The following is a 16,858-nucleotide window of genomic DNA, read 5'->3' on the forward strand; positions in this document are numbered from 1 at the left end:
TTATTGTGCATTTGTGTTGCACATGGGATGTGTTACATATGTAATGTGCACATCAGTGGCTCTTTTAGTGTAATGTGCACATAGGGCTAAACAATATAACAAATTAAAACAATATAATTAATGACAAATAAATTAAAGCAATATAGTTTATTGTTAGGCTAAACAACAATAATTAAAGCAGTATAATTAACCAATACATTATAAAAGACAAACAAATTAAATTATGTTAAGCTAAACAATAATGAATAATTTTATAATTAATGAAACAACAATATGACAAATTATAGTTTATAAAAGACAAACAAATTAATGAAACAACTAAACAACAATAATTAATAATTTTATTAATATTTCAAATGAATTTATAGTTTATTGTTTATTTTTTTTGTTAGAATTATGGACAAATATTTGATAAGAAAATCACGTGCCCAAAAAAAAATTTCCTGGGAAAAATTTTTAGGAACATCCTGGGAAAAATTCCTGGAGTCGCTACTGATAGATATATATATATATATATATATAAGAAAGTAGATTTACCCTCTTGAGAGTGAGACAAACTGAATCTTAAAAAGGACACAAATTACTTAGAGAACAAAACAACACAACATAAAATTAAATTAAATTAAAAAAAAAAAAAAAAAAAAACCGTATATAGAGAGATAAGTAAAATTGGCTAACAAGGAGAAAATCCTGGATTGAATAATTTGAATCGACCCATTTGAATCCACCACGTAACATATATATACACGTATTGCTTTTTTTCGTTAAATTTATGGTAAACCCGTAAAAGAGAGAGCAAAAAAAGTTGATCACCATCGCTTCATCCGGAATAAGATGTTTAAGCTACACAGAGTTCTAATCTAATTCTACTCTATGCTTAAAACCTCAACCATTCAAGTTTAAACAAATGGCTGTATATTATGCCACTCCCTTTACATTTTAATACATACTGATTAATTCTTACGATAAATGGTTGAGATATTAAGAACTGTGTAATTGAGTTAAATACAAACTCTAGAGAATCCTTAATCCTCCAATGCCCTGCAGATATATTGTTGCGAAATTTTCTTAATGATCGGTCTTTGGAGAGCTTTATAAGAACAGAAAAACAGCTTCAAACTCTCTTATATTCTTGCGTGTGATTGCATTGTTGAGTTTACACCCATGAATTTATCAAATTAAGTTACACCCACAAAGAAATACAATGTTGGGAGCAAAGTCGAGGTATTGAACAGTAGGGTGGCTAAGCCAGTAGGTGCATGGTGCCTTGCTGAAATAACAAAGGTAGAAGATGAAAAAGGGCATTGGTTTACTGTCAAATACAGTAGTGGAAAGGTGGAGAAGATGGTTCCAATTTGCATTGTTAGACCTTGTCCACCACTTATGGAGTTTGTGGGTGATATGGAAATTGGTGATCTTGCTGAGTATTGTGTCGACAATGATTGGATAGCAACAACATTGTTGGAGTCTCTAGGTGATGACAACTTCAAGGTTAGGCAACTTGGTGGAGACTTTAAGGAATTCACCATCCATAGGTCTAATTTAAGGGTGCCACAGGATTGGAGAAATGAAAAGTGGGGCGTCCTTCAAAACCAATTTTTTGATCAGGACAGGACTCATAAACAAGGTAATGCTGAGTTCTTGAGAAAGATTTGGTCTCGTCCATGTGCTAAAAGAACCCCATGTCTTGATTTTTCTCCTCTCAAGAAAGTTCAGAGGCCCAATGCCACTACAAGTTGTGATGAGAGTTGTATAATTGATGCAGATGGGGAAGACAATGGTTCTATTGCAGGAAACTTAAGGGCTAATGATGATGATGATGATGATGATACCGTGAGCATTGCATCTTCTGTTGGTAGTTGTCCTAATTGAAGTGGTTGTTCATGTTTTTTTTTTTTTTTTTTTTTTTGAGGATCCATTTTTTTCTTTTTTTAGGTGTTTGTTTCATGCTTGAAGTTCTCTAATACCTGTACGAAGATGAAGAGAAAACATACATTTATTAGCACATAATAATAATTTAATTGACTACTTAAAAACAAGGTGATTAAATTATATTAAATTAAACCAAAGAACTTTCAAGTTTCAACCACTTACCTCTCACTCTAAAGAATGCATGTAGCTCAGTATTAAACCCAGTACCATTCAACAAAATCTAGACATTTCATCTAGGTAGAAAAATTTGAGGGCATGTCTTATATACACATGTTCAAAACATAAGGCCACTATCCAACCAGGTCTTTCTTTTTTTTTTGTTGGGGACCTGAAAATGAAGAAATTATACGGTCTTCTGGTAAACCATGTCACTTGTTCACCATTCCACTAAAAAACTCTAATTTGTTTAAAATTGCTAAGTCAGTAATCAATTTCTGTTTTAAAAAAAAAAATTAACTTAGCAATTTTAAACAGGTGGAAGTTTTTTCATGAAATAGTGAACCACGTCACTTGTCTACCAGGACCTTATAATTTCTCCTAAAAAGGGAACAAGCAAAAAATATGATTAAATCCAAACACGGATTGGACCTAGTATTACCAAATTTGGTTTTTTAATATGAGATCTATCATCCATGTAAGATGAGGAAACATGGCTCTTAAAGTATAAAATAATTTTCTCCACCACAGTAATGCTAAAATTAGTACATGAATACTTGCCAAGCTTAATGAGTGGGCTTAAAGTAAGGAGCTTTGCATATTTTAAAAGTAATTTCAAATAGCTTTTAGATAATTAGATTTAGGTTCATCATTATATGTGAAGTAACTTGAAAATTCAAGTTTCGTTATGTAAGAATTGTATGACAACTCGAAAATCAAAGACCAATGCATATAACAGGACTTGTTCCACCCAAGTCTTTAAGAAGAACCCGGCATACGTCTCTTTATCCACGATTCCAAGTACCGCAGCTCTTCGTTGCTTATTGAATGGCCAAGACCAGGATAAGCCTGTGAATAAAGGATTTTCAAGAGTCCTAAACAAATCAAGCAAGAATTTAAGAAAAATATTGCAATATCAGGATGTATTACCTTAAACTCACAGCTAACACCAACGTCTACAAGGAAAGGAGGACCAGCTTGTCCAGCTTCAAACAATACAGTTGTGTCAGCCATTCCATGGGACCACAAAATAGGTGTCTGCACATACATTCAGATTCATAACCAAAACACAAGTAAATTGAAGAGTTACATGCAAATCTAAATATAGAATTAATACAAATTTGTCTTACAGCCTTCTAACTCAAAAGTGTTAGTTTCCAAATGATCCAGACATGCGTCTATGGCAGTGAGGCCTATTATCAGATATGACCAGTTGAATCTAAATCAGATGGGCCTATTGGTACACATGAATGACTAAGAATATTAAAAAAAGGGGATTATCTATAACAGTGAGATGAATTAGCAAATACAGTCGGGTGATTCTAGCAAGATCTGCTACTTGGACTAGAATGTGCTAGCAGGGTGCCATGTAGATCCTCAGACCTAAGTAAACTCTTGCAAACATCAGGCATTGAACTCTGTCTACAGAGTTGTTAGTGTAAATGCATACAAGTTGTTTTAGTGAACGAGTTTCAAGCAATCCAACACTATTTAACTGCAACCTATCACCAAATTAAAATCTATGCCACCAAACCATGGTTGATGCACTAGAGAAACTTGTAGATGTGCAATTATTCTCATTACAAATAACAAGATTACATTTGATTTAAAAAGAAAATGCACAACAATCCATAGCTAAACTAGGAGATGAATATGTCAAGATGGAGGACAGAGTGAGGGTTTCTTTCTTTTCTTTTCTTTTTTTCCTTTTTTAAGGTTAGAAATTCTACACTCAAACCCCAACCCCCCCCCCCCCCGGGAGGACAAAGTGAATATTGAACCAAATGTATTACACCACCGATGCAAGAAGCATAATCAATTTTTTATTTCAGAATTTATTATTTTTGATTTCATATATGAATTTTGAATTTAGGCTTTAATTCATTGAGGATTTTATGGGATGTAATTGTGCCTCAATGTAATCCCTAAAGCACAATAAAAAGAGGCTCCAGGAACGGTTCGAGAAATTGTATTTGGAATGGTAATCTTCTAAGGAAAATTTCTTCGGCTTGGTGGTGATTCCATGCCCCTACATAGTGAAGCCTAGGGTTTCCTATCCTATCCTTTTATTTCCTATTTTCTTTCAAAAGCGTTATGCATCAACCACTATCCCGTTGCTTGACCATCCCTCAATGATATGATTGAGAACCTATCCACAAAATGTTTGCTAAGATCTTTGTTTCACATGCATCCAAATGGCAAGTCAAGAAGATACTAAAAAAAATATAAAGAAAAGATAAAGTTTTTAAACTAAGTGTACGTTTGGGTAAGAATGAAAAATTAAAATTATTTCACTATTCAGCTTATTTTTGCTATTATTTATGGCCCTACTGCACTTTTTGGCATTATTCATAGGCCCTACTATATTATTTCAAATAACTTTGACTTTTATCTACAGTACTTTCAACAATAATTTTTCAGTTTAAGCAAAATAAGCGGTATCCAAACACACCCTAAGTCTAAAACCACGTCACAGTGTTTTTGAAGAAAGGTACCCTCTTCGCATTTGATGAAATTTTTTCTACTATAGACGAACTAAAAGGAACCCATCCGCTGAAGACTGCACCTCCTCCTAGAGTTTTTGGGTACAGCAAAACACTTGCCAATGTCAACGCACCTGCAAAAGAGTTTTTTAAATTTTCATATTATAAGCACTATATAAAATCAATGATGTAAACAATATTTTCCTGTGTCCATTTATTTATGTTTTTTTATTTATTTTTCATTATTGAGGGGGGCGGTGGTGGGAGGGTATTGAAGAGCAATGAGAAAAGGGAGACCTCCTTGACTGAATCCACACACAAAGACATTATTAGGATCTGTGCCAGCAGCTATTTCCTTATCTATCATTGCATGCACATTCTGAACCGCTTTAAGCACACCACTTTCATCTTTTGGAGAATTCTGATTCATGTCAGAAAAATAGTCTTCAATAAATGCAACAAATTAGCATATCAACTAGCATTGTACCAAAGCAATTCACAATCCCCTCCTAGAGATTCTTTAAGCCTTGCTACATCACTTTAACTATAGAAAGAGCAACTGGCAAATTCTAATAACTGATAATCCATAAAAGATTCAAATGGAGATGTACATTTGCACTAGTGGTGTGACATATTTGGTTCAGTGGCAGATTGAGACTAGTAAAAGCCAACAATGCAATCTAACATCAATGCTATGACCTTCAGAAAATCTCAAGACATTATTTAATATTTTTCTGAAGTTAACAGTACTGTATCAGAAGATTGTGGCACCTTTGACAGAAGGTTGACCGAACCACTTTAAGCTAGCTGGGCTCTACTCCTATTAAGACCCTTGTTCCACTTGATCATGCATAAATAAGTGCCAAGTCAATTTGACTGATGCCAATCATCAAGCATTAGCATCAGATGAATTTATAAGTAAAGCCATCATAAACGAGGCTCTGCATATTAAAAGTAGTCAATTACCATTCTACTATCACAACATAAATAGCAACCCATCGAACAGAATTCTACTTCATACAAGAATTACCAATAAATCCATTATCAGGAGCTTCTTGTTTCCAACAAAACCCAAAAAAAAAAAAAAAAAAAAAAAAAGGTCAATTTTTGGTTCAAACAATGCTATAGACATATTTAATATCACAACTTTTTTTCAAAAGCTGCTGCGGTGGCAGATTATAATTGGTGCAACATTATTCCCACATGGACCACCACCATCATCACTTTATTGCACACCAATCACAAACTACCACCTCAACAGATGTGAAATTTGTAGTAAAATTCTTGTGGAGTTTGGCTTACCTCCAGTACTTTTTTTAATTAAACATCTTCTTTTGTTTTAAATATATAATGGTAAGTGGTAAAAGGTTTCAATTTCCACCTTTCATTTAGTTAGTGGGTGATGTAGCAGTTTCTCATTAAAACAAAAAGAGATTCCAGTTAAAAAAGTATTGTGGGTAAGCCAAACCCTTCTTTGTGTACTTAAGACTTACTGATTTCATATACATATATCATCATGCAAACTGAACTCAGAGAGATTTAAGCGGTAAAAAACAAGCTAATGAGCTCTAGCTAAATAACACCTCCTTCCCTTGTAAGTGTATGGTGGAAGGTGGGGTTGTAGCTTGTAGGTTCAAGACCCACAGTGTATGCATGTAACTCACCATATAAACCAAAAAAGAAAAGGAGGGAAGCATAACTTACAGCTGTCACAGGAATCTCATGAATGTCAAACCATGAAGGCATCACAGCACCATCTACAAGGAGAAGCAAAGATAGAATGCATTAAGATGAAGAAAATATTAAAACATCTTCATCAGAATGAGTAAATCTTTAACTTGTTATGCCAATGTTGATACATGCTCTATAGCTTGATCTTACTCATTATTAACATACAAATCAAGGAAGCCACACCAAGAAAGCAATACTCCCTATGATAAGGCCCAGAGATAATTGAAGGGAACTAATGAATAATGAAAAAGCAACACTTCAATTGGACAATAACAGCATAATTGGACATCCCAAAGACTTGAAATGATTATATAAATTTGTAGTGGTTAAAATTACTCTGAATATATGGAACAATATCTTTTTTATTAATATCATTTTAATTCATAGACCAAAGGGCATTTTCCAGGGATGACCTTATATCTGCTATTCTACTTTGATGTGAAAATTTTGCATTTACAAGCCATGCAGAAAACCTTGAACTCCCTGAATATGTCTTCTAGAAGAACCAATGAGGAAAAAACATAAAGGATACCCATGGACCAACAAATTCAACCCAAAATGATGAAACACAAGCAAAAAAATTATACTTTACGATAATGAAACAAAAATTTTATCCCTCTAGTAATGAAACAGTAGCCATAGACAGATCAATAATTCATGTTTTCACAAAGGAAAAAGGCCATAGCCAGAAATTATTTTATCGCCATTTACAACATGCAACATCAGAAGTTAATCAGGATTGAATATTTTAAGAATACAATGACCATCAACAAACCAAATGAAAATGGCATCTATGTCTTTATTTCTTTTAATTTGAAGTTTTCAGCAAAAATTGTATGAATAGAAGAATTTACATGAACAAGTACCACTAAGAATCATAATTCTGAAAGTCTGATTTATTGTTCCATTACATCAGTTTCTTTAGGTTGACTTCTTGCTACTCTATAAGCTATGAATCTCATGTCTTGAAAGTCAAGGTGGCACATATCACAGTGCATTAGTGACTAAAAAAGAAATTATACTTTTTTCATTTCAATTTGTTGTTATTAGCATACCTTTATGCTCCCTTTACAGTATCCTTTGAATAATCCAAATAAAAAATTTGATTAAGTCAGAAACTATAATGGCCTTGAGACCCCTGGACTACAGTAGAATGATAGATGCTCTAATTGCTAGGCAAATATCTCTAATTTATTAGATATGTTAGAGCATTGTACTAGGGATCAGTTAGCCAAAATGCAAGGAGCATACCACTAAGCCACTGATCAGTTAAAAAACCAGGCAAAGGCTTGAACTAGGGATGGTCACTCCACAAGTATAAGTGCTTGTGAGGTGTGGGAGGCAAGGGCCAGGGTTCAAGTCTCCAGGAAGAAACTTCACACACATATACACTTAGATTAGGCTAGAATAGAATTCTATCTTGTATCAAAAAAAAAAAAGCATTGTAATTTGAAAGATTGATGTAATTTTTAGGATTTGGTATCTGCTGCCATTGTTTTGTGCTCAGCTTACAAACAAAATACTCAGGTACTCCCAAAATTCTTGTTTCAGAACTCTTCACGCACAATAGAATACCTTGTTTAGTGGAGGCTTCAATTTGTACAGGACCGGGCAAGAAGTTAAGAGAGAGTTTAGAGTCACAATCCAAAGCATTGATGGAAACAAACTTGGAAACGGGTTTTCTTGCATAACCCCGAATGAAAAATCCAGAAATCGTTTTTGTCTTTTTAGAATGTTCTTGCTTGAAACTTGTATCATAAGTTAGCAAGTTCCAGGCTTTTGAAACTAGCCTACACCTTCCAACATCTTTTAAAGTTGCCCGGCTCAAAACTTCAAACACTAAAAGCAGCATAAAAAGTTTTTTGAACCAAGAAATCATAGAAACACAATTTAAAAAAGACAAAAAAGACAACGTAGAAGGATTAAAAGAAGAAGCCATGTTCATTGTTTAGTTGGTGCAATACAAAACTAAATTTGTAATCATTATATAGGTAGTTTGTGTTTATGTATTTGTATACCACTACTATTAAAGTGTTTTCTGAATTTGGTTCGAATTTTGAATCCATCAGTATACTACCACTTAAATTCCCCTTTGAGTCCAACCCATTATTAATTTAAAAAAAAAATATTTAAAAAAAAAAAAAAAACCAATACATTTAACATTTACAAATTTCAATTTCAATTGGGTTGAGCATGCAATTGCAGAGTCATAATTAAAATCAACAACTTTATTATCAAACCAATAAAAAAAAAAACAAAAAAAACAAAGATTCAGTGAACTTACTGTTACAAGTGACTGAATTGGAAGGAGCAGAAGGGAAAGACCAAGTTGTGTTTTTGAATTCTGGGGAAGTGAAAAGGGATTTGATGGGATCATTGGCTGGGCCTGAGTCCCCTAATCCATGTAGCCAAACAATAAAGCTTCGCTTGTTAGCCATTGAATGTGTGTGGGTCTTTGATTTTAGAGAAGATAGTTGTTGGTGTGAGTGGGAAAGTAGCACAAACCCAATGGTGCTACTCAGAGTGATTGCTAAGGCTGTAATTGGCTTTGCAAATTGAGCGACCTTCATCTCTGCAATTTTATATGACCCTTCTGACTTTTTGCAAATTTTTGGGAACAAGGTTTTGAAAATACCTTATTACCCCCTTGTCTTCGTGTGAAAAACGGTTGTCGTAGAAGAGTACGAGAATGAATTGTTGTTAAGGTTGTTGCTTCGTCAAAACAAACACAATACCTTGAATTGGTTTTTTTTTTTTTTTTTTGGGTTGAGTTGGGTTCTACACTTTTCTTGTTAAAGCTTAAATTGGTGAAAATAATGTTGATAAAACTTTCAACCAAATATATGTGTTTTTTGGGTTTTGAAACTTTATTTGAATTTGTTAATTTAACTTATTTTGGTAATTTTTTGATAACTACTTATTTTGATAATTTAAGACTTAATTTCGATGAAAATTGAATATGAAATATTAGGCCTAAATGGGTCTAAGTCTTTTTTTTTTTTTACTTAATTCTTAGTTTCTAGCAAAACGAAACACAATGTCTCTATTTTAATTGACACAGAGAAAATCTCTTTTTTTTTTTTTTGAAAAGCAAAGAAAGTCTATTTCATGGTTAAGATTTCATTTTTTAAATACCACATTAGTGATTCAATCAAAATTTATGATAATTTTCTTCTCAAAAAATAAAATTAGAAAAAAAATCTTGTTAACTTAGCCTTTTCATATATAATAAATATGTTGTCGGGTGAAGTTACTTTATTGTAATTAAAGAGAATTAATAATTGAAACTTAATCTTAATTTCTCATATTAATTGAAACTCCCACATTAAATTCAAGTTTCATTTAAACCCATCTTGAACCTGTCCTACTCTCACCACCATCTCCTCTCTAGCTTGCACTTTATTCTCATTAACAGTGAGGTCCTAATTCCTAAACCAATTTGCTTCAAAGACATGGCCATGCCCAAAGCATTGGTTATCATCATTGCCACTCTCTTGCTTTGCTCAATGATCTTCATGGAAGCTGCAAATGCTGAATTTATTCAATATGGAACTATAGCAAAAGGCGATGAACCAACTTGCACTGGTTCGAGCTGTTTGCCTCCACCATCCAACCCTTATCAAAGAGGTTGCGAGGAGACACAGCAATGCAGAGGTGGATCAGGTGCTGAAAATAATAATGAGGATTTGGAAAATAAAGAGTTAAGGACAAAGCAAATGGGGCTTGAAATAAATTCACCATCACCTAATTCGCCAAATGGGCCTTGAAATTAATTCTCAATACTTATTGAGATCCTGAAAGTATAGGCATAGCCATAGATTTCACCATTTTCTAGTTAAAGATTAATAACAGTGTAGTGATATCCAAGAAATAAATCTTAATTGTAAAATAGACTCTCTATATTTCAATTAATAATAATCCCTAATTGTCTTTTTTTTTTCTTTTTTGGTAGACTTTGTACTAATTATTGATTTTGTTTTTTGGGAGATAAAATTCTATTTTAGCTTAATCTAAGTGTACATATGTGAAATTTCTTTTTAGAGACTAAAATCCCAGCCATTACCCTTCCCCCTCCCCCAAATATCCCATAAGAAATGTTACACCCTAATGGCCTAAAGAAAATAAAGTACTACTACAACATAAATTATTAACACAACTCCACCTATCAACCTCATAGGCTCAAATCAAACAAGCAAAATTATCTTATAGAGCACTTGCATACGTTGTTCCCTCGTAACATGTGGAATTCACATATTTATAGGCTCTACCTATATATAATAACAAAGAAGAAGAAGAAATTGTTTACCAAAAAAAAAAAAAAATTAAAATTAAAAAAATTGAAAAAATAAAAAGAAAAAGAAAAAGAAGAAGAAGAAATCTGCATATACAATGAACTACTTTTTCCCCCTCTTAAATTGCAAAGCAGTTTACAGTTTAGAAGCTTGAATAATTGGTATGTCTTTTCAAATAGCATTGCAATTTTGTAATGCAACAAGAGGGGTGTCTTGCCACTAGTCAGGAGATTGGGGACTGACTTTCTTTTTTTGCTTCCCATTGTACACAATGACATTTCTCATTAGATAATAAAGATCTATTGTTGTAACTCACAAAATTGGTAGTCTTTTTTTTACCTTAAGAGGGAAATGTGGAGTGTGGTTAATTGGTCACTAAGTGACACCCTATTATAAGAGATTACAGATATTAAAAAAAATTTAGCCTCTAATGCGCTTTTAATTGATGACATTTGTCTCTATTCTAGGTGTTTTACAAAATTACATTACTCTCATAAAAAGAGAGAATGTAATAAGGTAGCTCACAGTCTAGTTCGATATGCTTTGTATACCTTAGATTTTGTAGTATGGATGAAGGATGTTCTACCACAAGTATTTTCTATATTCTAGACTAGATTAGCCAACTTTCAATAATATATTGCTACCGAGTCTTGTTTCTCAAAAAAATAATAAAAATAAAATAAAAATAAAAATAAAATAAAAAAACCTTTGGGACTTCATTACCAATAAGTTTAATTAGCTCTTTCCCAAAAAAAAAAAAAAAAAAAAAAAAAAGAAGAAGAAGTTTAATTAGTTACACAAAAACTTTCATGATTTTTTTAAACAATAGTTTTTTTTTTTTTTATGGGAGTTGTTTTTGTTATTATTTTTAAATAAATGGAATTTTGTAATTGTTATATAATAAATATAGTGTATGTGGAATGTGGTTTCCTATATTAATTGACAAATAAAATAATTAAAAAAAAATAGACTTTTTTTTTTTGAGGAACAAAAAATAAAAAATAAAAATAAAAAGACTTGTTGAAAGTAGCATAATGTAATTGATGCATGATAAAGATGGTGAATGTCATAACACCCTAGTAGTTGTCCAAAAATAATAATTTGTTAAAAATAACACGTTAGTAAAAAAAGTTATATTTTAGTATATATATATATATATATATATATTTTTAAAATTGAACCCATAGTATTATTAGTATATTAGTATGCTTTATATTTATATATATATATATATATAAGAAAGTAGATTTAGTGCATGTTTGGATCCAACTTAATTCACAGCTGCGTTTTCTTCTCCTACATTTTCTCTTTTTTTTTTTTTTAGCAGCTTATGTTAACTTTTCTCAGTTTTCAGTTTTCAGTTTCAGCAAAATAAGTTCTATCCAAACACACTCTTACTTTCCTGAGAGTGAGACAAACTGAATCTTAAAACTTAAAAGGACACAAATTACTTACACTCCGTTTGTTTCAATGGAAAATTTTGTGTAAAGATAGTTTTCCGTGTTTTCCAGTGTTTGGTAGTATAAAAAAAGATAAGTCAAAGGAAAACTATCTTTGGTTAACATAAAAAGTATGGCTTATTTTTAGAGATTGTTTTTGTAAGGACACGATTCCTGCGCGGTCCAGTGACATTTTTGGGTTCACGCGGGAGAGATCCCTCACAATACGATTTGTAGAGAGTGGGCTTGAAAAGCTTAGGCTTGGTCACGGGGCGATGGTCCGGTCTGGATTTCAGAAAGGTCCCTGTGGAAAATGGACTGGGCTTAAACGTTTAAAGCCCCGCCATGCTGCCACTTCTGAGAATGGGCTCCTCGGACTTGATCCGAGGACCCTTGTGATCCTTTCCGGCTGTCCAACGGAGGACCTTCTCTGTTCTGTGCATGGATCGTTCCAGCGATCTTATTCATGAAGTCCTTCCTTTTTTCTCCCCCCATTCTAGATTCACTTACTTCTCCTTTTATACTAGCGTGCATTCGATTTCCTTCGTCCACGTGTAGGGTCAGTCTTTACAAATACTGACATTGGTCCCATCAGTCTAATCTCGGAATTGTTGGGGATGACTTGATAAAACTGCAGAGTACGGTTCTGTCAGGCATTGGGCCTTATCTAGAAGGGTATTTAGGGTAATCGCCCCAAGGTATTTTGGATTTCCTTACGAATTTATCCCTTTATTCTGGGCGGATTATGGGCTTGCCGAGGACTAGACTGTCCTCGGCTGCCTCCCAAAATTGGTCTGTGCTCTGCGTCATGGAGCTTGGGCCACAGTTCTCCTCGGATTGGGCCCTCGGACTCTCTAAGGGCAAATGGGCCTGGTCCACGAATTGTTGGGCCCCACAATAGCCCCTCAAAACCCTTCTATCCGAATTCCGGATTGGAAAGGAGGGTTTTGGCAAACCCGGGCCCTTAATATGGCCCATTTAGCTTGATCCCGCATTTATATGAGCGGTTTCCCAGGAAGTTAGGCGGTTTTTGAGGGATTCCTTTTAATCCGCTCGGAATCTGCTCCTGCCGCTTGGACGTCCCAGACGCGCCCTTAATGAATTCCCTTAACGAGGCTCATTTATATCCGGCGGCTCATTTGATAAGGTGGAGAAGTGGAACGGACGCCTCTTTTTTCTTCAGATTCTTTGGGAAGGTTGAATGCATTTAATGCCATCCGTTCTGCTCTTCCTATAAGAAGGCAAGCAGGAGGCCATCACTTTCGTACTAACTCCCTTCTATTCTTCTGAGATCGCAACAAATGATGAAGAAATCATGCCCTTCCTCCAGACACCATATTTTGATAAAGCTTGAAATGGCTCAATCAGGGCAAGGGTGGCGCAGACTTAAGATCCGTCCCGCCTCTCTTTTAGCCAAAATCCGAAGCAGGGGCTCACCACGCCGAACTCTTGGCGTGACTGAGTCGAGAATACCCAATATCAGCACCACCCGGCTCCTCACGAGCGTACCTAATATGGCACCAACGTGTTAGGAGTCAGGGCTGAGGCAGGGGCTAAGTGCTTCTGCTTCTCCCTCTTTTGCTCCTTGGTGCCCTCCTCCACCTTCCTCTTATAGTCTTCCCAGCACCAGTTCCGCCTTGGTGCCTTCTCTTTTCCCTCTTTTGCTCCTTTTCTTTCTTTTCATCTCTTCTCTCTTCTTCTCTTCCTTCTTTACTCATGTCCTCCATCTTCCTCATCCATCTCCTCCATCTTCTTCATTGATTTCTTCCTTACTATTTCCTTCTCCTTCAATTCTTCTTCCTTCTCCTTCGATTCCTTTCCCTTGTTCTTCATCCTTTTCCGAAGAAGGTTCTTATCATGATATGAGCAATATTGATGTAGAGACTGAAGAGACCCTGAAGATGAGTTTAAAAGAAGCCTGACTGCTTACTTCTCTGTACTGCGAATGTTATCGTTGCTTCAGCAGTCCTCCTTTTGTATAGGCTTGTTTGAGCCCTTTTTTGTACATTGTAATAATCTCTTATATTAATAAAAGTGTTTATTATTTCATTTTGCATATTCCGTTTATGTTTTTGTATATTGGTAAATGCTGCTCGGCTCAATGAGAAAGTGTCTAAACCGATGACAACTAAGACCAAAATACTTGATAATAAAAAGATGTTGCCATAACTCTAATATAAGTGTTTGGCCCAATAAGGCCGACCAGTGAAAAGTAATGATTACCCATGCTGGCCGAGGAGAGAACTGGAGGCTTGATGCCGTGTTTGGGTCCGAGGACCATACAAGGCCTTGATTCCATCCAAAACTCGTAATAATAATAATTTTTATACTTGGTTTCCCCATAGGCTTGAGTCCGAGGACCATGCAAGGCCTTGGTTCAGTCCATAACTTGTAATAATAATAGTTTTTATACTTGGTTTCCCCATAGGCTTGAGTCCGAGGACCATGCAAGGCCTTGGTTCAGTCCATAACTTGTAATAATAATAGTTTTTATACTTGGTTTCCCCATAGGCTTGAGTCCGAGGACCATGCAAGGCCTTGGTTCAGTCCATAACTTGTAATAATAATAGTTTTTATACTTGGTTTCCCCATAGGCTTGAGTCCGAGGACCATGCAAGGCCTTGGTTCAGTCCATAACTTGTAATAATAATAGTTTTATACTTGGTTTCCCCATAGGCTTGAGTCCGAGGACCATGCAAGGCCTTGGTTCAGTCCATAACTTGTAATAATAATAGTTTTATACTTGGTTTCCCCATAGGCTTGAGTCCGAGGACCATGCAAGGCCTTGGTTCTGTTTTATTCCCTCTCCTTAGGTATCCCGTACGCGGCCGGGCAGGAGGTTGTCCTCGGCATTAGTTATTACCCGGCGTGGGCCGTAGTCCGTGGGCCATCATGTAGCAAGGGCATGGGCCGCGAATTTACTAGGCCCACAGATCAGGAGATATTTCCATAGTCTTTGGCCACGCGGTACTTTTGGGTGTCCCGATGTTCGAGGTGCACCTCTACGAGGCTCCTTTAGTCTTGTCGTTGCAGAGGTCTGTTGGAAGTCGAGCTGGAAACGTTTTGTCTGTAGCGTTCCTTGGGAAGCTGCGCTAATTAAATGCCACCACCCTATATCCTCAAATAAATAAGAGAGCAAGTTTCTTTGCCTAGGCACCAGCTCCTTAGTCTCCTCCTTCAGCTTCCTCCCGCAGTAAGTCATGTTTGAGACGAGGGTCGGGGAAGAAAAACTCTCTCCGCCGCAAAGGCGCCACGTTCTCCTCAGGCTCAGAAGAGTGACATACGGGCAACGAAGGCATAGATTCAAAGACACATTCCCTTATGACAGAGGGGAGAGGGTGTTTCCCACGCTTTTAGTCAAAATCCAAAGCAGGTTCTGGCCATGCCAGATTTTTGGTATGTCCGAAAAAGGAATTTCCACCATCAGCACTGTCTACCTTGTAGCCGGCAAATTTCTGCGGGGGCTTCCCAACTTCCGGCTCCCTGCATCTTCTTTGTAGACGGTGTTAGCCTGAGGTCAGGTTCTTTTGCTGCCTGAGTTTCGGGCACGTGAAAGCGTTGAGGATGAAACGAAGTCTTGAGGCAGTAGCCAACCTCTCGTCTGTGCTACCTCCTCGGCCTTCTCTTGCTTCCTTGTAACTTTCCTTTCTATCATGTAGCAAGTTTTATCACAAGTTGATTTCAGCTTTTTGTTGTATGCTGTACTGTTTCTTTGTTTTAATAAAAAAGGAAATTTTGCCTACTTATTTTGAATACTACTCTTTTTGCAACATTATTTTGTGGAAGGGTGTGCTCCCTGTGTTTGTTTCTTCAATGATACTTAGAGCAGGAAGTTTTGAAACATAATCCAATCAATTCTAATGTACCAACACTACCAAACATTACGGCGATAATTCATAGCAAGTTTAACTCAAGAAACTAGCAAAAATAACAATTGAATATTCTGTGATAAGTACGAGAGTACCGTCCGAGGAGTTGACGGAGGGTAAAGAACTCAAATCGTTTCTCAGGTGACGTATTGCCCTACGTCGCATCAATTCCCTTGGTGCTGTAGATCTAAGAGCAGACTTGCGAATCCCCGCAATTTGGGAACTGACCCCATGGCGAGTGGAGAGTTTTCCTCAGATGAATCCAAATTCTACGTAATGTGGTTTTTCCTTACGAGTAGTTGGTTTTCCCATAGGTTTGAGTCCGAGGACCATACAAGACCTTGGTTCTGTCCAAAACTTGTGATATTTATCTCTTGTACTTGGTTTCCCCATAGGTTTGAGTCCGTGGACCATGCAAGACCTTGGTTCTGTCCAAAGCTTTTGATCTCTTGTGCCTGGTTTCCCCATAGGTTTGAGTCCGAGGACCATGCAAGACCTTGGTTCTGTCCAAAGCTTGTGAGATTTGTTTTTTGTGCTTGGTTTCCCCACAGGCTTGAGTCCGTGGACCATGCAAGACCTTGGTTCTGTCCAAAGCTTTTGATTTCTTGTGCCTGGTTTCCCCATAGGTTTGAGTCCGAGGACCATGCAAGACCTTGGTTCTGTCCAAAGCTTATGAGATTTGTTTTTTGTGCTTGGTTTCCCCACAGGCTTGAGTCCGTGGACCATGCAAGACCTTGGTTCTGTCCAAAGCTTTTGATCTCTTGTGCTTGGTTTCCCCATAGGTTTGAGTCCGAGGACCATGCAAGACCTTGGTTCTGTCCAAAGCTTATGAGATTTGTTTTTTGTGCTTGGTTTCCCCACAGGCTTGAGTCCGTGGACCATGCAAGACCTTGGTTCTGTCCAAAGCTTTTGATCTCTTGCTGGTTTCCCCATAGGTTTGAGTCCGAGGACCATGC

General features: G+C 36.1%; 1 protein-coding gene across 1 annotated transcript; it reads right to left on the reverse strand.

Moving 5' to 3' along the window:
* Positions 1 to 2,582: 2,582 nt before the first annotated feature.
* LOC115963768 (carboxylesterase SOBER1-like) lies at positions 2,583 to 8,910 on the reverse strand. Its single transcript, XM_031082921.1, has 6 exons — positions 8,587 to 8,910; positions 6,276 to 6,328; positions 4,869 to 4,992; positions 4,584 to 4,705; positions 3,019 to 3,126; positions 2,583 to 2,937 (listed from the first exon to the last, which is right to left on the reverse strand). The coding sequence occupies exons 1-6, from the start codon at positions 8,870 to 8,872 to the stop codon at positions 2,848 to 2,850; spliced, it is 783 nt and encodes a 260-aa protein (XP_030938781.1). The 5' UTR covers positions 8,873 to 8,910; the 3' UTR covers positions 2,583 to 2,847.
* Between the last annotated feature and the right edge of the window lie 7,948 nt (positions 8,911 to 16,858).

Source organism: Quercus lobata, chromosome 10, assembly GCF_001633185.2.
Source record: "Quercus lobata isolate SW786 chromosome 10, ValleyOak3.0 Primary Assembly, whole genome shotgun sequence".
Classification (NCBI taxonomy): Eukaryota; Viridiplantae; Streptophyta; class Magnoliopsida; order Fagales; family Fagaceae; genus Quercus; species Quercus lobata.